The following is a 26979-nucleotide window of genomic DNA, read 5'->3' on the forward strand; positions in this document are numbered from 1 at the left end:
TGCCAGTGGTAAGTAGATCATGCACTCTAATATGCTACCTGAATGCTAAGGGCATGAAAGCTGCTGCAAAGGGTACCCAAGATTTGTGCACGATGGGTACCCAAGATTTTTCTCATCGATTGCTGAGTTCTGACCCTTGGCCGCCTCCTGGCTAACCCTCATACACTTAATTCACTTCTTGAAATCATCTACTAGTCATTGACTTTGTCTGGTATGGTTCCTTGTTTATTGGCATATCTTTGCCACACTGTTTCACCCAAGCTCACAATGAAAAATAAAAGCAGTTTGAGTGAATACATAATATTTATACGTGTGTCTAGATCTGATGGTAAGGAAAAATGTGGTTTCAATCCATTTTAGTAATAATTTTGGAAAAAGCAGGAAAATGGGACAAAATATCTCTATAAGGTAGAGCTTGGAATAAACAATAAAGCTTGGACATGTTTTGTTTGTAAGAATGAACTCTCACATAATATGTGTTTCCCCAAATACAAGTATCAAGAGCAAGGCTGAATCTTGCCAATGAGAAGGCTATTCTATAATTGTGAATTATTATATTAAATAAATAATCAATGAGTTTCACGGAGCAATTTATTCCATTCATAGAAACATAGAAACATAGAAGACTGACGGCAGAAAAAGACCTCATGGTCCATCTAGTCTGCCCTTATACTATTTCCTGTGTTTTATCTTAGGATGGATATATGTTTATCCCAGGCATGTTTAAATTCAGTTACTGTGGATTTACCAACCACGTCTGCTGGAAGTTTGTTCCAAGGATCTACTACTCTTTCAGTGAAATAATCACTTGTAATCCATGAAATATCCCTATTTTCTTGTTTAGAGTGGACTCTGCCATTTCTTAATCCTGGTACGAAGAAGGCCTTCTGGAGAGAAACCATACATCTAACGTGGTTGTGAGAAGATAGGATTCTGTAAGTATATTGGAGCCAAATAAAAGGGGGATAAATTCAATTTAGCCACTAAGATTTGGCTTTATTAACCATTTTTAAAATAACCTTGTAAGAACACCTATGGGACTTAGAAGCATTCAGGAACAAAATGTATGCTGCAGGGTTATGTTTTACTTTGTGACATGTCCATTTCCATTTACAGTTAACATAGTATTTAAGAAAATTCAGTGGAGTAGCACTCTTGATAATGTGTAAGGCAGTGGTTCTCAACCTGGGGGTCGGGACCCCTCTGGGGGTTGAATGACCATATCACAGGGGTCACCTAAGACCATGGGAAAAGACAAATTCCCCATGGTGTTAGGAACTAAAGCTTCTATTCAGGCACCTTGGAACATATTTTTACAATCTGACCAATCAGGCGTTCACAATGGGGTTGTCCCTCTGAACTTCCTGCCAATCAGCTTAAAGCTCTGTTGAGATAATTGGCGCTAGACTTATGGTTGGGGGTCACCACAACACTAGGAACTGTATTAAGGGGTCGTGGCATTAGAAAGATTGAGAACCACTGGTCTAAGGTATATTGACTGCCATTTTGGAGACCCAAAGTTAGATCAGAACTTCAGGAATACATCATTCATAGGCAAATGCTAAAGCCACCATACCCCAATTTAACTAATCACTTCTGGGTTAGTCTCTCTTTATATGTTGTCCTCAGTAGAGTGTTTACATTTTTCACCCTAACTTGAATGCATTATAGGAATACCAGGTATAATGAGCAGCCAAATGTTGCTATTGAAAGGAGTAGTCCATTAGCACTCCATAAGGCTTGAAGCTATCCCTGATGAACTGGATAAAATATATATACTAATATGAGAAAATTCAACTATATATAGTTGGCTGATTGGGAGTTGGGGAGAATGGTAGGTACATTCCAGTAATAAGAATACTGAACTTCAAATACTGAACTTCAAATACAAAAACAGCCAAAGGTTAGTGCTATTTCAAACTTTTAATACTTTGATTCTTCTGACTATGGCATCATCATTTGGAGAAAATATCAGCTTTGTAAAAGTTAAAAATTGTAACACTTTCTTGTGAATATAGGACAGAATGAAACATGTACCCCTTAGTCATGTGTGAATGATAAATTAGTTATATTGAAAGTGATTAGCTGTATAACTTACGTTTATAGAACATGACTATGCTAGTTCTTTTAACAAGAACTCTTTATGACACTCTTAATTTATGACATGGAGACACACAGACTTGGCAGGAAACAAATTCCTGAACGACCAGATGTCTTAAAAAAAACCCGACTCGCATTGACGGGAGATGGCGCGCACAATGATTACTGGGGCGGAGTGGGTTTGATTTTAAACACAGGGGGGAAAAGAAATCTACAGAGGGGGGCGTTGGATTTTGGGGAGTGGGGGGAGCCCCCCGAGGTGAGGTTTCTCTTGCGACGAACACACATGTCACATGTCACTTCCACAATTAAACTCTTAGTTTAATTAATTAATATATGTATGGCCAAAGGAAATTCCCCCCTAGCATCCCTTTTGATTTAAAAGGCTACATGACTATAAGTCTCACACTTCCCTCAAATTGTAATGACCCTGTGAAATACTTGCTTCAATATTTGTTTCTGTTATTCCTCTGTCGCACAGATTTAATAGAAAATCTTAGTATGGCATGTTAAATATTTATATATATTGGTAATCCGGTATATCGGTAGCAGTGTTCCAGTATTTCAGGGGCTGCCACAAACAAGAGGGAATCAAGCTTTGCTTCAAAGCACCTGAGGCAATGGGTGGAAACTAATCAAGGAGAGAAGCAACTTAGAACTAAGGAGAAATTTCCTGGCAGTTGGAACAATTAATCAAGGGGACAGCTTGCCTCCAGAAATTGTGAATGCTCCAACACTGGAAGTTTTTAAGAAGATGTTAGAAAACCGCCCCGAGTCTATGGAGAGGGGCGGCATACAAATCTAATAAATAAATTTGTCTGAAGGGTTTCCTGCCTAAGCAGGGGGATGGATGAAAAGACCTCCAAGGTTCCAACTCTGTTGTTTGGTTGTTATTCTAAGGCTGTAAGGGAAAGGGGGAGAATTGGTCTTTTTTAATAGACTCGTTTTGCTTTTTTCAGCACTTCTTTTCTGCGGATGTCCCAGCCAAGTCATATTTGGTCCGAGAGAGAGAGGTCTCCATGTAGTAGAATTGTAACTTCTCTACCACCTGCTTCATCTTCAGATAGTGATTCTGGCTGCGCCCTGGAAGATTATCCAGGTCCAACCACTGAATTTCCTCTGTCAGAGCCGGTAAGGTCTACATCGCTGGGTGATATATTATTTTTGGTATAAGGTACAATTTCCCTCAGGTCTGATTCTTTGATGACTATACAGTGGTACCTCAGGATACGAACTTAATTGGTTCCAGGAGGAGGTTTGTAAGGTGAAAAGTTTGTAAGATGAAACAATGTTACCCATAGGAATCAATGTAAAAGCAAATAATACGTGCAAATCCTTCAGGAAAATCCCAAACTTTAGAAGGGAGGCGAACAGAGGGCAGGGAGGAGCAACTAAAGGGGGCGGGTGGAAGAAGCAAGGCTAGGCTAAAGGGAGAGTGGGAAGGAAGAAAGGCACCCCTCCCTTTTCTTTCTTCAAAAGACACTCTTTCAGTGCCTGCAAGCACGCTGTTCTCCTAGTTTTTAAAATGCAGTCTTTCCTCCTCCAAGCCACCCCTCCCTTTTCTTTCTTCAAAAAAAGGGGGGAAAAGAAACCCCTTCATCCCAGCAGCAGCGGCTTGGGTTCATAAGGTGAAAATAGTTCGGAAGAAGAGGCAAAAAAATCTTAAACACCGGGTTCGTATCTTGAAAAGTTCGTTAGAAGAGGCGTTCGTAAGATGAGGTACCACTGAAGTCAGAAGATCATTTTTGTCTTCTTCAAACCATATGATTTGTCACTGCCTTATTGCAAGATGTTTTCCTCCCTCAATTTCACACACAAGTTTAAGGTTCTGGGATTTTATTTTCATTTCCTATTTAAATATTCACAAGGTTTAACTCTGCTGAGATTTTTTTCCAGATCAGCTAGTGAATAGTGTTTTCATTTGATAATCACTTGGAGTTGTGACAGTAGCAAGGGACTAAACCCACATCACACAACTCTCTGTAAATATCAGTATTGCACACATGACCTTTTGTCAAGCTTGATTCCAGGAAATAAAAGAATTTGAAAACAGGTGGATTGTAATCAGTAGATGATTGCAACTTGAAAATGTAATATCACTTGAAGATGTAAACTGCCGGTTTTGAAGCAGTGGGAAAAAACAAAGATCCCCTTTCTATTTTGGAAAGGAAAAAGTAATGGGGAGGAAATTTGAAATCTGTGTAATACTAAATTCTTTATAGATATGAAACGATTTTGTTGCTCTATAAAATGTTTCATGTATAATTTGATTTATTAAACTTAATTAAAAGGCTGAGAAAGACAGGCTACTCATAATTTTCAGAATTGTGAAATGTTGTTTAATCAGTCTTCTATTCTGAACTTGAAATTATCAGTATTTTCTATGTCTGATAATTTATGATTTTCATATTAAAGCTATACTGAGGAAAGCTTCACTATGCCCTTGTATCTTCCCTTGTTTCTTAATTTACTGTATTTCCAAAAAATATTTCTTTCTTTCTTTATAAATATATTTCTGTTCATTTCAACAATTTTATTGTAAAATATAAATAAATGTTTTGGGAAATATTTTTAATTACATCATCGAAAAGGCTATGGAAAAGTACAGGAAACAAATAAACTTTTTTAAAAAATATTTTTTGCCCAATTTTTCTATTCTTTTGGTGAGGAGACTTCCCATGTTGAGTCTAAACTGCTTGATCAAATTCATATGCAGGAGGACAAGTCTAGCTTTTGCCAAACTTTTTTTTCCTAGTTTATGTGCTATACAATAAATGGGAAGTAAATTACCTCTCTTTCTTTTGTTGGTTTTAATTATCCCTTTATCTCTTAATGTGGCAGGGACCTCAGATTACCGTATTTTATCAAGCTTAGAGAAGATAATCTGTAAGAAAGAGGATAGTGCAGAAAACTCTTTTCCCACAATATCACTCTTTCATTGCCATCTCATTTACTTTTACAGGTATTACCAAACAGCAGCTCTTTTCCATCAGCTGTGGTACCTGCTGCTATTCACAATCAGCTCCGCATCAAAACTCTCCTCCACCAACTGCCTCCACAAGACTGTGATGTAAGCGCCTTAAAACCTTATCCAGGTCTTTTTTACTCCTATATCACTTGATTGAAGAGTTCCGCTAAAACTATTTTCTTCTGCCCCTGAAAAAATTATTCCGCACTGAAAAGATTTGGGTTATCCATTCTTTTCAAATTCTAGTCATGCAATTCCATCATCTTTCTAAAAAACAGCAATAGGAGAAGCTTTCTCTTTATATACTGTATATGGAGAAAAGGTAATCAAACAAATGCTGTAAACAGGCCGGAGTCACTTAGGTGAGATGGGTGCTATAGAAATGTAATAAATAATAACAATGCACTAACTTGGTGATTCAAATGCCTGTGGGGAAGAGAGGGTGAGTAGCACAATTTTATTCTTCATGTTGCAGTGCAGAGTTGCATTACATATCATGACATGGTTTGTTATTTTGTCATCCCAGTGATTGGGAAGATATGTTTATACCGCCCCTGTGGCCCCTTGTGCTAGAGTGCCATTGTCACATGGATCACCAAACTTACTTGCAACTAATGCTCTCATGGAGGTCCTCTAGGACAGTGGTCCCCAACCTTTTGGGCACCAGGGACCGGTTCTGTAAAGAAAGGTTTTTCCGCAGACCTCACAGACCATGGTTTCATGTGCTACATGCATTCTGAGGATGGGGCTTCGCTTATTTCTGTATTTCTGGCATGCTATGAACTGGTGTCGGTCCACAGACTGGAGGTTAGAAACCCCTGTTCTAGGATACTCCAGTCAGAAAGCTGACTGAGTATTTTATTTTCTATTTCCAAGAACTTAACAACAGAAAGAGATTTCTGACCTACTGAAGTTAAGTTAAAATTCAGTGTCTCTGTCTGTCTACACAAAATATGCAACTGTTTGGGTTCACATCCACTAGCTAGTATCCAGCTTTGATTAAAGCTATTGTTGCAATGCTGTTCTAATGACTTAGCCAACCAGAGGTGGGTTCTTGCCGGTTCAGACTGGTTCTATAGAACCGGTAGCAAGAATTTCCCTACACTCACCAAACTGGCTGAGATAGCTAGTTGGACATTCTCCTGAACTGGCTCTCTCAGCGGCGCCATCTTGGTTTTTGCTTCTGCGCACATGTAGGAGCTGTTTTTAGCTTCTGCACATGCATAGAAGCTGGGTTTTTAGCACTATGTATGTGCCCGCATGGCAAGCGCGCAGGGCACATCGAGAAGCGAACTGGCAATGAGGTAAGCCAGGACCCACCCCTGTAGCCAACTGCTAGCACTTTCTTCCTCAATTTGGTACCCTCCATACGGGCAGGACTGACTCCAAAATTAATGTCAAATATTAAATAGATGATTAAATTGGGACACACTGCCCAGGCTTTTAAAACTTTTCCTTCCAAATAATGTGTATCGGACAAAAATAGGTCTTAGAGAAAAGGAATTAGTCACAGTTGGCATAGTAGGATTTCTTCTGAGTAGATATGCATAGACTTTCAGAATCATGTTAGAGAAAAAGAGCTAAGAGTGCAGAGAAATGAGCTGCCAACTAAATATAGCATTGGAGTTTATTGTGGACATATGAATGATATGGTTTTGACTAATGAGATAAACTGCTTGCAGCAAGATCTTTATTTAAATATTTACAAGCCAATTTTTTTAACCAAGCCGACCAGATATTGAATAAAATACAAATATGAAAATAAAATGATGTTATAATAATAAATGCCTATGCATATCCTCAATCGTTTAGGTCATGGTTGTTCTAAAGGCGCTTTTCAAAAGGCACATTTTGGACTTTCTTGGGTGGAGGATTTCCTTCAAACATTTTGCTTCTCATTGGAATAAAAATATTCCAATAAAAGAAATGGAAAACAGCAACACAAACAATAATTCTTACTTTAAGATTCAGAGATTTATTTCATGAGCAATTTCATGGACAGCCATCATAACATTACTTATTCACATCAATAACCCATTGCAATATGGTCCACTGATACAGCAGAGTCCAGCAAGGATTAACTATGGCCAGTGACCCTGAACTCATCTCAAACATTCTTTTTATACTTTTCTGTATGCATTTCAAAACTTACTTCCTTGTACGCTCATACTGACCATCAGTTAACACATACTTGAGTGTACAGGTGAAATCTCCTCCCATCCTTTACTTTCAGTTCCCTGTTTCCCAACATCTTACTGTCCTTAATCTGAATCTGCTTCTTTGCAAATACATGTCATAAATTGCACTGGTGCAACAAATTACCAAAAAGCACTTTATTCTTAAGCAATCATTTCAATTCATTCTGTAATATATGGCAATTTATTCGAGGTCTACTATTAATTTGAGGGCTATAGAATCAAACTCTAGATTTCTTCTTCTCACAAACTGAATGAGAAGCAAAATGTTTTCAAGGAAGACAAAAACAAAGTCTGAAAAGAATCTTTGGAAATTACAATAAAACTTCAAAAATATTTGCAAGTTGATCAACACCTGTTTTGTTCCTGCATCTCAAATGTATATTTTTATCTAGGTGCTTCTTTTGGATCATGGCACCAATTTTGCTTTTTTTAATTTAAGGAGAGATATTGTCCATTCATCGGTGAAGAAGAAAGAAAGCAACTCCGTACCTTTGCTGCATGGCGGCAACAAGAATCGCTGGGACAGGGAGTTCTACGTCATCTGCCTCTCACAGCTCAAGAGTACTTATGCAGAAAGGTGAGCTATTCTTACCATGATATTGGACATATTATGAAGTTGTCTGGGCTGATCTCTAGCCGTTTTCCCTACTTAGTGTGATCTTTGCAGTTACACTGACTTTGGATATGCTAACAAGTGCAGGTGGAAGTTGTAGGTCCTTATGTCGGAGAAAAAGGCATAGACAGTGTTTACTGAAATCTTAGAAATGCAAGGAATGACTACATAATTTTTGTACTGGTTGGAGGAACATAATGTGATTACCTCCTTTGTTATGAAAAATTATATATATATAATTATATATATGTATGAAAAAGGAGGTAATGACTCTATGTTCCTCCAACCAGTACAAATATTATGTAGTCATTCCTTGCATTTCTAAAAAAAGTTCACCATCACTGTTTATAGTGTTTTGTCTTTTATATATATATATTATCTACGGTTGACCTATCCAGATTCCTAAGAGGTCAGTAAGGGGCGAGTACAAGTGCACTAGAGTGCCTTCTGTCCCCTGTCCTATTGCTCTCCTATATCTCCTACTCCTTTCTTCTATTCCTTTATCTCTTCTTCTATTCTTTCATTGATATGTTCTATTACTATATCTTCTTTTCTATTATTTCTTAGATATGTTTTACTATGAGTATCTCCTCTATAACCTTCATCATGTATTTTACTAGGTGTATATAGATATATACCCACTAAAACCCTCATTGGGTATTGGAATGAATGAATGAATGAATGAATGAATGAATGAATGAATGAATGAATGAATAAATATTACACACAAAACAGCAAAACACTATAAGCAGTGATGGCGAACTTTTTTTGGCTCGCGTGCCTAAAGGATGGACATGTGTACAATAGCACATGCACTCCCACCGTGCACCTTCACTGCCCCCTGCGCATACATACTGCCCGCACTGCCTGTCTCGTTCATGTGCACAGGCTTCACTGAAACCTCTGGAGTTCCGGTAGGACCGTTGGGCCATTTTTTGCCATCTCCAGGGTTCAGGAAAGCCTCCTGAAGCCCGGAGAGAACGAAAAACAGCCAACAGCCAAATGGAAATTTGTTTCCAAACTTCCATTTGGGCTGTTGGAGCATTTTCCACCGTCCTCAGGGTTCAGAAGGCTTTCCTGAATTCTGGGGAGAACAAAAATGGCTGAAAATCAGAACTGACGTAGGGCGTCACCTCGCCTGGTCTCAGATATGGCTCCACATGCCACAGATTAGCCATCACTGCTATAGAACTATACGCAGAAAAAACAGCTAAGCAAACAATTGCAATTTGCTAATACTGTATTGCATTTTGCATGTTCCTTTCACTCACAATTTAAATTGCGTGAGTAAAATAATATTGTTGGAACGCTCTCTACATGGGGCTACCTTTGAAAAGTGTTCGGAAACTTCAGATCGTGCAGAATGAAGCTGCGAGAGCAGTCATGGGCTTCCCCAAATATGCCCATGCCACACCAACACTCCGTAGTCTGCATTGGTTGCCGATCAGTTTCCGGTCACAATTCAAAGTGTTGGTTATGACCTATAAAGCCCTTCATGGCACTGGACCAGATGATCTCCGGGACTGCCTTCTGCCGCACGAATCCCAGCGACTGATTAGGTCCCACAGAGTGGGCCTTCTCCGGGTCCCGTCAACTAAACAATGTCACTTGGCGGGGCCCAGGGGAAGAGCCTTCTCTGTGGCGGCCCCGGCCCTCTGGAACCAACTCCCCCCAGAGATTAGAATTGCCCCCACCCTCCTTGCCTTTTGTAAGCTGCTTAAAACCCACCTCTGCCGCCAGGCATGGGGGGATTGATATACGCTTTACAATTTTATGCATGGTATGTCTGTATGTATGATTGGTTTTTATAATAATGGGTTTTTAACTGTTTTTAGTATTGGATTATTGTTATATGCTGTTTTATTACTGTTGTTAGCCGCCCCGAGTCTGCGGAGAGGAGCGGCATACAAATCCAATAAATAATAATAATAATAATTATTATTATTATTATTAAAGCATGCATAGCAATCTTAATAATTTATGAATATTCAGGCTCCTAGATAAAGAAATTCTCTCTGCTTGATTTTTAGTGCGATATGAATATAATCAGAGGAGACCAAGCTGTATTTGCCTCTAAGCTGGGCGAAGAGTACTGGTGGCATCCTACCTGCTTCGTCTGCCACATTTGCCAGCAACCACTCATAGATTTAATTTACTTCCATCGAGATGAGAAGATTTTTTGTGGTCGGCACCATGCAGAATTTTTCCGCCCTCGCTGTGCTTCCTGTGATCAGGTAGTTATGCTTGTGCTCTTGTAATTAAATCAACTGATATATCTAGCTTGGCCATTTCCAAATCCAGACTGATAGATTGGAAATAGAATCCTGTTACCCATAGGAGTGGATTCATGATATAATGGGATTTTTAATTTCCTCCCTCATTACCTCCGGAACCGCCTGCTACCGCACGAATCCCAGCGACCGATAAGGTCCCACAGAGTTGGCCTTCTCCGGGTCCTGTCGACTAAACAATGTCGTTTGGCGGGCCCAAGGGGAAGAGCCTTCTCTTTGGCGGCTCCAGCCCTCTGGAACCAACTCCCCCCGGAGATCAGAACTGCCCCCACCCTCCCTGTCTTTCGTAAACTACTCAAGACTCATTTATGCCGCCAGGCATGGGGGAGTTAAGATATTCCTTCCGCCTAGGCCATTACAAGTTATGCATGGTATGTTTGTTTGTATGTTTGGTTTTATTACAAGGGTTTTTAGTTGTTTTATTAATTGGATTTCTACATGCTGTTTTTATCATTGTTAGCCGCCCTGACTCTGCGGAGAGGGGCGGCATACAAATCCAATAAATAAATAAATAAAAATAAAATAAATAACTGAAGAAATTTTATTTTGGAGGAGATTTAACCAAGATTTAAGTAAATTTAGGACTTTCCCCTGTAGAAAGTCCTAAATTTACTTCCCTTCAATGTTTTGATCTTTTCATTGGGAATAGGTAAGAGAATTAGGTACATGGAAGATAAAACACTTAAGACTATGCAGTGACCAGTATGTTACTAGTGCAGTTTCAGAATTCTTGACTTTGCTGGGTAGTGATAATTGTCATAGAAACATCAAAATAAAACAGGCAAAAGTAAACAAAGTGTACATATTTAACATGGTTTCAAGCCTGAAAACTTTGGAGATATTTAAAGAATATATTATGACCTATTTGATATATATCAAGAGAACATTATCAGTTGGAAAAATATGGTGTCATTTTAAGCAGAAAACCTGATTTATAGGATAGAGTCTGCAAAGGGTTGAGTAAATAATAGCTGTGTAGCCTGAGCGCTTAGAAAGAAAACTTGGTACACTGTGTACTTCACCTTAATAACTAGTTTATAGGATTTTGAATTTTCATCTCTTATGTCTCTACAGCTGATCTTCACCTCTGAGTGCGTGGAGGCAGAAGGCATGCGGTGGCATGAAGAACACTTTTGCTGTCTCGAGTGTGACTTGCCCCTGCGCATTCAGCAATATGTGATGAAGGGTGGACAGCCTTGCTGTTGTGCTTGCTTTGAGAGTCTTTATGCAGATATCTGTCAAGCCTGTGGAGAGGTTGTTGGTGAGTCCAGAATCCTTCCATAGACTTGTAAAGGAAAGTATAAATCTGTCTCAGATCATCACTCATCTAGACAAGTGCTGTCTATTAAGGAGTGAATCTGGCATGTTCTTGCAAGCAAAGCATGTGCAGAGAGTTTACCCTTCCCGTTTCTCAGAGGTATCAACTTGCCTAAAGATTGCCTGAATGTTACTCAGAGGGGACTACATGATTATAAAGATACACGTGGGCATCTATGTGTATCTACTGGAGAAGATAATGAGAGGGTGGAAGAAGTGACAAAATCAAGATACAACATGACATAAAACTTGCTATTACAGATTTGTACCAGCTACCATATGCATAAGAATATAATTCATCTTAAGCCATCACTATCGCATTTACGCATGCCAATGTCTGGTTTTTATTTTAATTATTACGTATTTGGTATTCATAGTGTTATGAGAAAAATGCTCACTTAAAAGGAGAACCAAAACATGTGAAGATAGAAGCAACAAAGTATACTTAATTGGAAATTACTCATAGTGATCACTGCCAACAAACTGAGGTTCTGCAGTAACCCTACTTTCCAGTATTATATCAGTATTAACAATAGCAATAGCATTTAGCAATAGCATATACCACTTCATAGTGCTTTACAACCCTCTCTAAGCTGTTTACATGGTCATCATATTGCCCCCAACAATTTGGATCCTCATTTTACCAACCTTGGAAGGATGGAAGGCTGAGTCAACCTTGACTTGAGATGAGATAAATACATTAATGCAATTATACAGCATCTTTTCCTGTGGAATGTTTTGATAAACTATTAGATTGATCTTACTATTACTTTTCACACTTCTAATATTCTTCATGATATTATCAATATGTACCATAAACAACAGTGTTTAAATGATGATTTCTTGTGATTTACCTATCGGTGTCTAAGGGCAAGCATCTGTGTTACACTAGCTGTCTCCACTTTAAGGCCATACCACTAGGTATAAGATTCTAAGTTCAAATCATTGCTACCAAACTACACGAAAAGCTAAACCTTTACCAGAGAAAATTGACAAGCTTTAATATGCCCTTTATAACCACAATAGGTACAATTTGTGTCTAATTTAATCATTAGGCCAACTTCTCGTTACAATTGTTATTGTTGCAAATATAAAAATCTGTCAGTTTATGACAAATATGTTTTCCATTTTGCTATTTGAAGCTCAAAGTGTTACCTTTATTTACAGTTGCTAGGATCAGGCCATATTCTGTGTAAAAGCAGTAACAGTAGTAGTAATCTAACCAAAACTATGTATATATTGTAAGCATTTTAGATAATGCAATAGTTGCAATGCTAAATATATATTTTGCTTTGCTTTGTTGAATCAAATGGAAATCTCAATTTCAAATTGCGTAATAGGTGTCAAGCATGCAGTAATTTTAGATTTATTATACCTCTGAATAATATGGTTAACTGTTTATGATGACTGCCTAAATCATAGTTCGCTAACTAGCTTTCTCTGGATTTGACAGATTCATTTATTGGGATTCATTTATTGGATTCATTTATTGGATTTTGTGGCTGTTTAGCCATTGGTTTGCAGCTGGAGTCCTATACTTACTGTCTAGGAAAAAGTTCCATTGAAACCTGTGGTTCTCACCTCTGAGTGAGTGGTTGTATGTGAGATGGTGTTACAGTAGGAATTTAATCTGTTTTCAAAGCCACCTGATAATACAAAATTCTGGAAGTTGTGGTTTAACAGCAGCTGGAAAGCCAGAGGTTCATCTCCCAAAATATGAACCAAGAAAAATAAAAAACGAAAGAGTAATATAAAATCAGTATTACTAGTGCTGATGTATAGCTTTGTGAAGTTTGGACAAAGATTACGATGTTAAGACTTACTTTAGCATGCAAGGGCACTTCATGTTTATAAAAAGTTCTGATTTTATATTAATCGTGCAGTCTTTTGTTTACACACTTTGAAACTTGATTTTTATTCTGTCTTTTACATGAGGGAGAGATTGTTCTCAACCAAGTTAGGAAGTAAATAGTTTTCCAGCAACACTGCAGGATGTAAAATGCTTTGTTGATTACTCTCTCCTCACAGGTATTAACAGTAAACAGATCGTACTACAAGGTCAACACTGGCACAGCAAAGACTCATGTTTCTGCTGCACCCTTTGCCATAAAGCATTGCTGGGTCAGCCAATCACCATTCACAATGGTCTTCTCTTCTGCTCTGAGGCCTGTAGTTTGGAAAAGGAGTCAGTTTTGTCTTCCAGTGGCTCGGATTCCTGTGACTCTGCCTTCATCTCTGCTCCATCCCCAGACTCCACCCCAATTTCAAGAGCTAGAAACAGCAGCCCTGACGTCTCCTCTGAAACTGCGAGAACTCAAAGAGATGGCCGTCAAGAAAGGACAGGTGCGGTTGGTAATGCTCTTGCATATCATCCTCTAGAATTTGGGGGGGAGGGGGGGGAGAGAAACTATTTGATCCTGGCCAAATGACGTTTTTCTCTTATTGAAACTCTCTTGATTTGATTTAATTTGATTTACGGAGACTCAGGGCGACTAACAACAATAATAGAACAGTATACACAATAATCCAATAATAAAAACAATTAAAAACCATTAAAGTAAAAACCAAACATACATTCAGACATACCATGCATAAAATTGTGAAGGCCTAGGGGGAAAGAGTATCTCAGTTCCCCCATGCCTGACGGCAGAGTGGGTTTTAAGTAGCTTACGAAAGGCAAGGAGGGTGGGGGCAATTCTAATCTCTGGGGAGAGTTGGTTCCAGAGGGCCGGGGCCGCCACAGAGAAGGCTCTTCCCCTGGGTCCTGCCAAGCGGCATTGTTTAGTTGACGGGACCCGGAGAAGACCCACTCTGTGGGACCTAACTGGTCGCTGGGATTCGTGCAGCAGAAGGCGGTCCCTGAGATAATCTGGTCCTCTTGCAGTTTTTTCTAAGATTCTATAATTAATATAACCTCCATATACTCCCACAGAGCTTCCAACTAACCTCTATTATCACTGCACATTTGAAGGTAATCTATGGGAGTGTGCTGTAGGAAGAAGGCAGCTGATTTATTTATTTATTTTATTTATTAATCAGATTTGTATGCCGCCCCTCTCCGCAGACTCGGGGCGGCTAACAACAATAAAAAGACAATGAAAACAAATCTAATATTAAAAATAATCTAAAAAACCCCAATTTAAAGTACCAATCATACATACAAACATACCATGTATAAATTCTATAAGCCTAGGGGAAGGGAAATTTCAATTCCCCCATGCCTGACCACAGAGGTGGGTTTTGAGGAGCTTATGAAAGGCAAGAAGGGTGGGGGCAACTCTGATATCCAGGGGGAGTTGGTTCCAGAGGGTCGGGGCCGCCACAGAGAAGGCTCTTCCCCTGGGTCCCGCCAGATGACATTGTTTAGTCGACAGGACCCAGAGAAGGCCAACTCTGTGGGACCTAACCGGTCGCTGGGATTCATGCGGCAGAAGGCGGTCCCGGAGATATTCTGGTCCGATGCCATGAAGGGCTTTATAGATCATAACCAACACTTTGAATTGTGACCGGAAACCGATCGGCAACCAATGCAGACTGCAGAGTGTTGGAGTAACATGGGCATATTTGGAAAAGCCCATGATTGCTCTCGCAGCTGCATTCTGCACGATCTGAAGTTTCCGAACACTTTTCAAAGGTAGCCCCAGGTAGAGAGCGTTACAGACTATTACATGTCTCTTCTCACTACTCAGAGATTGCAGGTGGGCATGTACAGGCAGGAAAAACAAGGAGATTCTAGGGTTTTAGAAATAGCAAACCAATCAGCTTGATGGTAGCTTCCAACAATGGCAATAGTACCCTGTTTCCCCCAAAATAAGACCTCCCCTGATAATAAGCCCAAATGTGCTTTTGAATGCATGGCAATAAGGCCCAGCGCTTATTTCAGGGTTAAAAAAAAAAAATAAGACAGGAAGAAACACGGATATTAAAAATGATACCTTTGGATGAAAATGACATACAATTCTGGAATTCTTGAAATTAATGGAAGCTAACACTGGGTGTGGTTGATTACATATCTTAGATGTCAAAAAAGCAGATTTTAATTATTTCAGAACAGCAATAAATATCAGGAAAAACTGGGAAAGATAAGTAAGAATTTATAGAACACAAGTTCTTAAAAGCACAATTGCAAAGAATTCCAATGAGGAAAAATATGTAAATAACAGAAAAACCAATATAATTTCTTCAAAAGCTTAATGAAAATCTGAAATGTTATAAAGGGACTCATTAACAGAGAGAAGCAAACATGGAAGACTACACCTAGACATGCAGATGAGAAAACCACAATTAAAGATGCCAAGAACAATCAATCAGTTATGTTTAAAAGAAGCAGTGTTCCAGTTGTTCCATGAATAGCATATAAAGCTAACAGAATAGCAACAAAAAGGGCAGAACTAATTTAACTCCTATTTTCAGTTAGTCTCTTCTTCGGCCAATTATAAAGAGCTGTTTGGAGAAACAGATTTCCAGTTCTACCTTTATAAGAATATAAGGAATTACCTACTGCAGTTGAATGAATCTAACTGGAATACAAAAGCAATTTGCTGATGGTGCGGTTAACATAATTGGAGGATTATATATGATTATATACATTCTCTCTGAGAAATTCTGCAGGACTAGTTTAGGAAACATGGCTACAGAAGGGCAGTTGTCTCTATCTTCAAAAACTGAAGAAAGAAGAATCCAGGAAACTATGGACCAGGCAAAATTCTAAGGCAGATTATACAGTCACATTAGTAGATTATAACTGAATGGTAATCAAAATTTAATTTGAATTCCTGCAATGAACAGGACTCTGTAACTTAAATAACTCAATGAATCTATGAAATGGCTTCATAGAATAACTGGAACCTTTACTTGAGTTATAAAATGCAAAGACACAATGTCTGGTTTGATTCTGTGTGGTACACGAGCTTAGACGCTGTAGTTACTAACACAATATTCTTAGCAAATTCTGCGAATCAAGCTTTTATAGTTTATACAATAAAGCAGGGTAAAAAATAAAACTATCGTTTAAAGTAATGTGTGAATAAGTCTGAGGATAATTTCAATCTCTTGCTAACTCATTGATGCCAGCAAATGGTTATTGGAACACTTTCTGGGAATCAATCATTCATTCATTCATTCATTCATTTTGTCCAATACATAATACACATTGAAGAGAATAGATATGTAATAATATAAAGAAAGAAAAGAATAGAAGAAAAGATATAAAAGTATAGGTGAACATATTTGAAAGGAAGAAAAGATAAATGAGATAAGGAGAGACAATTGGACTGGCACACTTCTCATAAATGCTAACCTTTCATTCCTTTTGCAGTCACTGAAAGGCTTCACTCATGTGGGAATTCCTCAGTGTATGCCGAATCTGACAGCCAGGAGGAATCAGTTCCTTTCAAAAATAGAACTATTGCCCCACAGCTTCATGTATTTGAATCATTGACTGTTTCCCCTCAAGAGGACGTAAGAATCTCCATCCCTCATCCCACGGACACAGCTTGGAGCACCACAGTTGTGAGGGATAATTGCAACTTGAAAACATATTTTCCAGAAACGTCTCGGCCACAAGCAGACTTCCACAAGCAGACTTCCAAAAGCAGGCACTCTGTAGCCTCACAGGCATCTGCATTTATTACAGATTTTCCAGACCGAATACATGAAGGCAGCACTGGAGAACAGGAAGCTACTGAGGAATTAGATGGTTCCAAGTACCTCACTTGCTCATCCTCATCCTCTTCTGACTCTGAACCAGAAGGATTCTTCTTTGGGAAGCCAATTCCAAAGCCCGGTTCCAGATGTGGAGCTTTCACCAACATGGAGCAGGAAACACTTGGGAAAGGAATGGGATGGGCCGCTAGAGCAAGAGGCAACAGCAAACACTGTAGTATATCCTAACAGTCAGGCAAGGATCAGCCCTCTGAACAGTAAAGCAAATAGGGAAGAGACAGTAATGAAAGCACTATGCTGCAATGAATAGATTAAAATTAGCATCAGAAACATGCTCAAAAATGCATGCATGCATGCATATTCCATTCTCTTCCTGCTGCACGGCTGATAATTCTAAATCCAAAAAGCAGATTAAAAAGTCACCGTTTGTTTTATAATTTTGGATGCGATAATAGGATTATTTCTAATGAGTCAGCACACTTTTATTAAATCAAATAAAGATAGCAGCCATCTTGGCTATAAGATATTCTCTAAAACACTTTTGTTTGGTTCACTCAAATTAATTCTTAAATTTTCTCCATCACATTAGATGTTGAAGAAAGAAAAAATATGCTACCTGCTTATATATAAACTGTATTTAGTTTTGATGCTATTGGGGAAAAGCCTACAGTATTCCACCTTGGCTCTGCCAAGTACCGAGAGTATTTCAGGTTAGCAAGATGATTACTCCACGTTTGCTCTGAAGAAACTAACCACTTAATGCTGTTTCACCTGTCAAGGAAACAATCTTATTCCTGTTTTGTGCATTTAACATGTTTTCCTAAAACATTCTGCTACAGGACTTATTTTCATGTTGACTCAGATTTCCTATCTCAGCATCGCATACAGCCTCATTTGAATGTCTGCAGCTGACTCAGCAAACACACACTTGTGGTTGGAACATTAACTTACTGTAACAAACTGGGGCCTCCTATAACAGCAGTTATGATTGGATGTTGCTTTCTATGTTATTGCACAGATTTGTATGTTCTGGAAGTTAACGAAATAAAATACAATTTCCCAAATGAGATTTGAGGTTAAATGTCATACAGTGAAATTAGTGGGTCAGGAATTGAAACCACAGCCTCTACAGATGTTAAAGTCTTCAAATCAATGACAGGGTAAGAGTGAGTGCAAAGAAAAGTGGGTGAGGTAAGTGGTTTGGAGATGTGATTCACTTTTAGTGGAGCATATAGAGAGTTCAACTATAGACATAAAAAGTAGAAAAATAACATCAGGTGTGGCACTTAGGAGGAAAAATGTATTAAGGGTGATTGTTACAGCAATGAAGCACAAAGATTACATTCGTATACGTCACATCCACATTCATGCTGCTAAAAGAGAGGCCTTTTTGCATAGTTACACTTTGCTTGGGAAAGATTAATCTAAGAAGGCGATGTTCTTCACTGAAAAAGAAGAGGCAGGAATTAAGAAAATAATCACCTTTCCTTTGGATGCCTAGGATGAGGTGTACTGGAAGCTGGTGCAGCTTCTTCGAATTAAAGAAGCAGCATCAGCAAGAAGTGTTTTCGTCTGACTCAACTGTTGTCAGCCACTTTTATACTTCTCTTGAGGAATTAAGTCAATTAAATCGAAACCAAATTCTCACTTCAGGATTTGAGAAGTGGCCAGGAGTCAACAAGAAGGAATGTTTTCCTTCAATTTTGCTAGGCTAAAGGAAGACAAAAAAGACAGGTTATTTTGTAGCATAAAGATCAGTGTTTTCATTGATTGTTTTAAGAAAATGCTTCCTTGAAGTGAAGCCTTGATAAATTTGGAGACAAAAGTGAGATAGTTTCAATCTTTTTATGTCACATTCAATATTAGAAAATTAAATTCTGCATAGATACTATACATAGCCTATCTGATTAATCTTTATAGCTATTTATAAAACTTCTCCCCTTGGACAGGATCTGCAATGGATGGAAAGCATTAACAAAGTTATTATGGCAATGTTTCTGGAAGCTCATATATCAAATCGTGGAGCATCTTCATTGGGTTTTAATAGAAATAGAAAACATTTTTCCAGTACTTTTGCCAAATTAAGAATTATCCTTTCAATTGTGGACTATCTTCTCCCAACATGTAGTAGCTCCTTGACACATCCTTTGTTGATGAGTCATAAGCACCATGAAATAATATTCCAAAGCTTTCCTCATGTCTCCTGTAGTCATTTACATAGCCAATTATTTCAATAATGAGTGTGATGACAAATCAAGAGTACAGTCAACCAAAAAAGGATCAGAAACTTATTTTCCTTGAGATAAATTATGGTCAGCATATTATCAGTTTTTAATACTGCTTCAAACTAGCTGCAAGATGAGATTTTAAGGGAAGATGGAGACCAGTTGTTATGGGTTAGACAGCAGGCAGCGAGGTCTGCTTCTTCTACCAGTAGTGGTGCTATTATTGGATATTGCCTGCCCATCAGGGAAGTGCTATGCTGAACACAGACCAAACCAATGTCAGGCCCAGGCGACAAGCCAGGCAGGCGGGGTTTTTTGTTACAAACAATAGATTTACAGCCATCTCCATTAAAATGCAGAAATGACTCAGTTGCACTTGCTTGTGCAAGATGGTATTTGTTGATCTGAAAAGCAGACCCTGCATCTGTGGGAATAAGGGTAGGAAGACAATAAAATGAGTTAGACGGCAATTTTTACAGTACATTGGATCTTGGTAAGAAGCTGTATATGGATCCAGTGTTATTCCATTTGGGGTGGGGGTTGTCCTATTGTCTCACCTATCATTAATTAATAATTAATAAATTATTAATTTATTAATTTTTGAACGGGTTCAAAGATGGGCTACAAGAATGGTGTAAGGTCTTAAGCATAAAACGTATCAGGAAAGACTTAATGAACTCAATCTGTATAGTCTGGAGGACAGAAGGAAAAGGGGGGACATGATCGAAACATTTAAATATGTTAAAGGATTAAATAAGGTTCAGGAGGGAAGTGTTTTTAATAGGAAAGTGAACACAAGAACAAGGGGACACAATCTGAAGTTAGTTGGGGGAAAGATCAAAAGCAACATGAGAAAATATTATTTTACTGAAAGAGTAGTAGATCCTTGGAACAAACTTCCAGCAGATGTGGTTGGTAAATCCACAGTAACTGAATTTAAACATGCCTGGGATAAACATAGATCCATCCTAAGATAAAATACAGAAAATAGTATAAGGGCAGACTAGATGGATCATGAGGTCTTTTTCTGCCGTCAGTCTTCTATGTTTCCATGTTTCTATTTTTGCTTGTGTGAAGGGTCCCTTAGCTGATCTGTCAAAATCCGGGCAGGGAGCTATAGTAAGCCATTCAATTTTCTTTCACAAATAAGATGCAGAAATAGTCTAGCTCTAATCCTGTCCAAAGTTCCACATAGAACTATATTGAAAAGATGCTGAGATAAAGAAAAACTGAGCCTGCCTTCATTATCTTATTTGAATGCTTAGCTTGATAAACTCAACCAGAAGTTTAAAAAAATATGTCTGAATAGGGACAACACCTTGAAGTCAAACTCACCAATAAAAGCAGCTCTAAGAGATAAGTTGACTCAAATTTATTTTGTTTCTTAAAAAATATTACTTCATAGATTTGACAAGAGTAAAAACATTCAAAACTGCTCAACATATTTTTTAATAAACAACAATAAGAACTTCTTCCCCGCTACCAAGAACATGTGATGCTTCTATGTAAATCGAAGTATAAATCTTAGTAGATTCTACTGGTATTCTACCTGACCTGAGTTACCTGAGCCTTTCAGAGTTCATTCGGCATCACATCTTTTTACACTTTTTGCCTCCCTCCTCCCAATGTTCTCTTCCCAAGTCTTTGGATTGATATTAAAACAATACTTTCAATTCTTTTAGCTGTCATTTCTGCAGCCTGTAGTCATTGCAGGAGAAAGTGGTTCCTCAAGCTCTTTTGGGAGACAGAGGCCTTCTGCAAGGCCATCGTTCATCCTGGGCTTGAAGAACAGGAAGCCTCTTCCCATTGTCTTAAAAAAGACTTCACGTACATTAGGTAGATTTGCCAATGTGATGTCCTCTCAGCTGGCTTCAGTTAAGCTGTCAATGTAGTTCTTTAGCAGACATTCATAGTAGTCTCCAATCTTTCTCAGGTTAGCTCGTAGTGCTGAACTCACGGTTTCTACCATACAGGGTTCCTTTTCCACCAGCATGATGGCTATTACTCCAAAGTTGAGAAGGACCTGCAGATAGGCCTAAAATGAAAGACCAAGTTCTATCAGCCCAATGGACAAGCAATGTATTTTTAAGCCCACACTACTGAATACCCTGTCTATAATTTATTGGGGCTGTAGCAATGATCAGAATAACATAAAGGGGAGTGGGGAGAAAAACACACCCAATAATATATGAAATTAAATATGTATCCTTTGTTTTTAAAAGGTTCAAAGTAGAGAATGCACAAAGCATGCATGTTTGGAATTTTTTTTTTCTGGAATAAACTTGATATGATATGCATGTGGATAGTAGAAGTATTATTTCAAATTATTAGAATTCAGATGAATCTACTGAACTACAATGAATTCAGTGTATGGACTCCCCTATAGTGTGACAGCCTCATCCACATTTGGAACATCGCTGAGTTCAACTATGGAGGTAACACTGAAAATGTACACTGATTGGGCAAAGATGATAAATTCTTTGAAACAAAGATATTGAAAAACAAAGTTATTCCTTTAAAGCACGTGTGGCAAAGCTGGGCCTTTTGAAAAACCTAGCAGCCACAGTTTATGGCCAATTATAGAAATGTTGACGGTCATTGTTCAGCTACTTCTGGAATATTAAATGCATGTGTACCGAGAAAGAAAAATGACCTTGAATGAAACATGCAATACCACCTGCATGTTTTCATCAGGGTCATCTTCCTTTCATACTCACTATAAACAAACCATGAATTCTCAGAATCTAATTTCCAAACTAAGATTTGGATTCATTGTTAGAATATTTATGACTGGGGGAGCCAGTGGTAACTAGGTCAGCCAATGGGAGTTAACCACTTTGAGTCTGTGCCAAGAATAAAAACTGAGAAATTTAAGGCTGGGCGTGGCTCAGTCTGTACTCTTCCTCTCTGTACTGCTCTGCTGAAATGAAACTAACTGTTCTCTGCTCTCTGTAACTGCTTGAAGAAGAACTCTGCTAATGATATTGTAAATTCATCTGTTACTTTGTTTATAAAAAGTTTATGAATCCAGCTGAATCAGTCCTTGTGTGTGCTTCTGGTTTTGATTTTGCAACAAATTTTAATATTCATAACATGTGCTTATGTTCCCTGATTCTGTAGTTCTTCATTATAGTCTCAGCTACAAATGGCTTGAAAATAAATAAATGAATACAAAGAAGCCCAATCCTTAAGCAGGCAGATGAAATGCACAAGCTAAGTCTTCTGACTCCACAACTAGTTTTCTGAGGTCTTCTTTCTTTCCTCTCTACCATTTCTTTTTGTTATCTTTGTCGGTCATGTTTGGGAGCCAGTGGAGAACAAGTTCAGCTTCTCCTTACCTGTTCAAGCTCTTCTTTTTTTGCCAGCACTGCTGCAGATCGGTCTTCAGGAGTCCAAGATGGGATTGAAGAATTAGTTTCTTCTTCAGCATTAAGGTGGCAAGAAGAGCTTGTTTTCTTCTTTTTGGTTGATGACTGTAGCAATAAATTCCCCAATGAGATATGTAGTTATAAAGGCCAACAACAGCCTCCCCAAATTAAAGAAACTCCTGCTGCAGAGCATGTCATAAAAGTTGACTGTAAAAAATATTCATATAATAAGGAAATATAATAATTTGAGGGGTCCTTAACTTTCAGACCAAAATTCAAGTAAACAATGAAGAACCTACCAAAGAGCCATCAATAAACAGCCCAACCACAAAGAATCCCTAAGACCACCCACACAGACAGGCAAGGCACCAGAATATAAAATGACAGCAAACAACACTCCTAGCATTGATGATGTTACCTAGTTAGGGTAATGAAATGTTTGCATGAAAACAAGCAAGCTCAGAGAGCAGTAAAGACTCCTCATTTCAACTATGAGCTACGAATATTCTGCTTTATTGATATAATAATTTTGCTGCAAAATAGATCTAACTTTCCAGTACAAGTAGTCCTTGAGTTATGATTGTAATGAAGCCTGCCCATTAGAGTTGAAAGTCAGGACAAATGTTAAATAAACTACTTCGAGTAACAAACAGTCATCTCTGCTCTTCCCAATGCATTGGTTAAATCAGTAGTTCTCAATCTGGGGGTCAGGACCCCTTTGGGGGTTGAACAACCATTTCACCAGGGTCGCCTTAAGACCACGGGAAAACACAAATTTCCCATGGTGTTCAGAACTAAAGCTTCTATTCTGGCGCCTTGGAACATATTTTTACAATCCGACCAATCAGGCATTTACAGTGGGGGCGTCCCTCTGACCTTCCTGCCAATCATCTTAAAGCTCTGTTGGGAGAATTGGCGTTAGACTTATGGTTGGGAGTCACCACATGAGGAGCTGTATTAAGGGGTCGTGGCATTAGAAAGGTTGAGAACCAATGGGTTAAATGAACAGAAAGGGGAAGATTGGGGTGCCAGGTGAGAGATCCTGGAAGGCCTAATGCCGGCTGAAACCCACTTGGCTTGGGCCTCCCAAGACTTCCTTCATGTTCTGTTTCCCATCTCTCAAGTGGTTCTTACACATGCCCATTGCATGGCTGTTTTGCCAGCAAGAAACAATAGGGAAGGAAAACACTGGGCTCCCCTGTCTTTCTTAGTTCTGCCACTGCCTTCATCCTGCCAAGTTGCCCCTGCCTTTCTGGTGCAAAAAAAGGACCACTTCCCTAGCCTTTGAGAGCTTGCTGCGGGTTGGAGGAACGAAGCTCAGAACTTGGGAATCTGAGCTTCGTTTCTCCAGCCCAACCCAAGAATTCTCTTTCATGCATGGAGGGAAAATCCTTTTGCTGATAGCAGCAGCTTGCAACCTTCCCTGCTAGCTTCCCCACTGACCTTTTGGGAAATTCAATAAAGAAAATCGTTAAATGGAGATCACATGATTGTGGGGTGCTTGACAACAAATTGTAAGTGTGAATGGTTGCCAAGCACCCCGGATCACAATCATGTGACTGGGGGAGAGAGAGCAGCACAATGTTTTATGAGAACTGGAAATGCTTTATGGGTCTCGACTACCTTCGGAACCGCCTGCTACCGCACGAATCCCAGCAACCAATAAGGTCCCACAGAGTTGGCCTTCTCCCGGTCCCGCCGACTAAACAATGTCGTTTGGCGGGCCCCAGGGGAAGAGCCTTCTCTGGCCCTCTGGAATCAACTCCCCCCCCCGGAGATTAGAACTGCCCCCACCCTCCTTGTCTTCCGTAAATTCCGTAAATTCCGTAAATTACTCAAGACCCATCTATACTGCCAGGCATGGGGGAGTTGAGACACCTTTTCCACCAGGCTTTTTATATTTTTATATTTATGTTTGGTATGTATGTGCCGTTTGCTTTTTAATATGATAGGGTTTTATATGCTTCTTTTAATATTAGATTTGTTTCGCTATAATATTGTTTAATTACTGTTTTGAGCCGCCCCGAGTCTTTGGAGAGGGGCGGCATACAAATCTAATAAATTGAATTGAATCTAAAGGATCTATTCTGAGCTGTTTTAATAGTCATTAAATGAACAGTTGTAAGTCAAGGACCTGTATTGCGACAAACTAGATGTAAATTAAAGGGAATTTTGGGATGTTAGTTTTCACCGACAACTAATTTGGGTCAGTTGCATGATGAGAATGATGTACAATACTTAATTTCATCATTCCTAGGATAACATCATGACATGTGACAATATTCTCCTTTACTCCCCACAGATGTCTATGCATACATATGAATGTTCACACAATCAAAAACATGTATATAATTAAGATATTTCATATAGCATTTGGAAATACAGTATGTATTATAAATTACCTTCAAAGCTTTTCTTTCAGTCCTTAGTGTTGCTCTTTTTTTCTTTTCAGTTACTACTACATTAGGTTCCACCACCTCTCTGCTCTCTCTTATTTCCTTTTCATTCTACAGGGCCAGAAAGAGAAAAGATTGTGTCAGGATCCAAAAGGGAAGTACTGTACTGAGATAATACCAGAAAGCCACTTGTCTTTTAAAAAAAAATAATGGAGGAGTGTATTTTTCACAGACATTTATTGTCCTGTGAAGATAAATAAATAAAATTTAGAAGATATTTAGCTGTATGAAAAAAATTAGATATCACTGGTTAAATTGTATGCTTCAGAGCTAGAAGACTTTCATAGTTCTGAAAGGAAAAATAGTAAAAAAAAGAAAAAAACACAAAACAAAGATAAACATAAACATTTCAAAGACACTTAACTGGCTATAAGAAATGCTCAGAAGCTAATACTTCTCCCAAAAAAGATGCTATTTTAAAGGGTGTTCAGACTTTTGTACCCACACACCCGTTTTTCCTAAACAACTGCACATAAGTAGCAAGTTTGTATTTAGATTAGCAGAAAAATATGATGTTAACTATGTAACTATGGAAATTAGGCAGCATATGTTCACCTACAGATTATATTGAAATGACCAGTTTAACCTAATTATTTGCATAAAAGTGTAAGGAAAATGGAAGAAATTGGAATACACTTTCATCATCTCTTCTGGTATGATATAATTTACTAGTTTCCCTTCACCCTCATCCAGCTTGGTCAGTAGCAGAATAAAACCATATTAAAACCATATGCCACATGAGAACCAGCAACTGGTTAGGTCCCACAGAATCGGGCTTCTCCAGGTCCTGTCAACTAGACAATATCGCTTGGCAGCCTAGGGGAAGAGCCTCCGGCCTTCTGGAATCAGTTCCCCACAGAGATTCGCACTGCACCCACCCTCCTCACCTTCCGCAAGAGTCTGAAGACTAATCTAGGCCACCAGGCTTACGGCCCTTAGACTCTATCCCCCTGGCCGATGTATGTCTGTTGTTTGAATGGGAATGACTGACTTTTAATGTTCCTGGGGTTTTTAGATTAAATAGTCTAAATTAACTGGATTTAGGATATTTGTATTGTTTTCTTCTATATGTTGTAAGCAGCCCTGAGTTCTTGGAGAGGGGCGGCATATAAATCAAATCAAATCAATCAATCAAGAAAAATATAAAAATAAATATAAAGATATAAAAATAAATATAAAAATATAAAAATAATATAAAAATATAAAAATAATAATATAAAAAGATAAAAAGATATAAAAATAAAAATTCTCTTACCTCAGGTGACTTCCTGGGACAAAGGTGGTTTGGCATTTCATAGACATTTTTTACTTCTGTGAAATAAAAACAAAATCAGAAACAGATTATTTCCTTCAGAGAGATGCTTGATTTTCTATTCCAAGACCAAAACAATATAAATGCAAATAATGAAGGAAAAAACAATATAAGAATGATATGATATGATATGATATAATATTAACATAATACTGATATAGAACCAGGTTGGTATAGTGGTTAAGGCACTGTGCTAGAAAACAGGAGACACCAAATTCAAATCCCACCTTTGAATGGGTGACTTTAGGTCAGTCACTATCTCTCAGCCTAACCCAACTCAACTCACAGGGTTGTTGTTGTGGGGGAAATAGAGGAGGAAGGTACAGTATGTTGTATATGTTTACCACCTTGAGTTATTTGTAAAAGGCACAGTATAAATTAAATTAAGTTCAATTGAAGTCATATATCCTTCCATATAATTTTGGAAATCTCTACCCAAAAATATTGAATATATTCAACAGAGGTCA

General features: G+C 38.5%; 2 protein-coding genes across 29 annotated transcripts in view; one reads left to right on the forward strand and one right to left on the reverse strand.

Moving 5' to 3' along the window:
• The window catches only part of PRICKLE4 (prickle planar cell polarity protein 4), a 35754-nt gene extending 17539 nt beyond the window's left edge, over positions 1–18215 (forward strand). Inside the window, exons 2-9 of one of the 2 annotated variants that reach the window (XM_070745374.1) lie at positions 845–935; positions 3060–3231; positions 5063–5170; positions 7706–7843; positions 9910–10113; positions 11245–11431; positions 13516–13839; positions 16805–18215. In XM_070745374.1, the coding sequence (XP_070601475.1) occupies positions 3076–3231; positions 5063–5170; positions 7706–7843; positions 9910–10113; positions 11245–11431; positions 13516–13839; positions 16805–17379 (1692 nt within the window). In that variant the 5' untranslated portion in view covers positions 845–935; positions 3060–3075 and the 3' untranslated portion in view covers positions 17380–18215. The remainder of the gene's footprint in view (positions 1–844; positions 936–3059; positions 3232–5062; positions 5171–7705; positions 7844–9909; positions 10114–11244; positions 11432–13515; positions 13840–16804) is intronic. The other variant, XM_070745375.1, reaches the window with a different exon arrangement.
• LOC139163957 (biorientation of chromosomes in cell division protein 1-like 1) overlaps positions 1–26979 on the reverse strand; it is a 102164-nt gene that overhangs the window by 2264 nt on the left and 72921 nt on the right. For 26 of the 27 annotated variants that reach the window (XM_070745373.1, XM_070745352.1, XM_070745369.1 and 23 more), the window contains 4 exons: positions 26456–26511; positions 25147–25251; positions 22715–22849; positions 20734–21411 (listed from right to left, as the gene is read on the reverse strand). In XM_070745373.1, the coding sequence (XP_070601474.1) occupies positions 21238–21411; positions 22715–22849; positions 25147–25251; positions 26456–26511 (470 nt within the window). In that variant the 3' untranslated portion in view covers positions 20734–21237. Of the gene's footprint in view, positions 1–20733; positions 21412–22714; positions 22850–25146; positions 25252–26455; positions 26512–26979 lie in introns of those variants that run through there. The other variant, XM_070745347.1, reaches the window with a different exon arrangement.

Source organism: Erythrolamprus reginae, chromosome 3 (genome assembly GCF_031021105.1).
Source record: "Erythrolamprus reginae isolate rEryReg1 chromosome 3, rEryReg1.hap1, whole genome shotgun sequence".
NCBI lineage: Eukaryota > Metazoa > Chordata > Lepidosauria > Squamata > Dipsadidae > Erythrolamprus > Erythrolamprus reginae.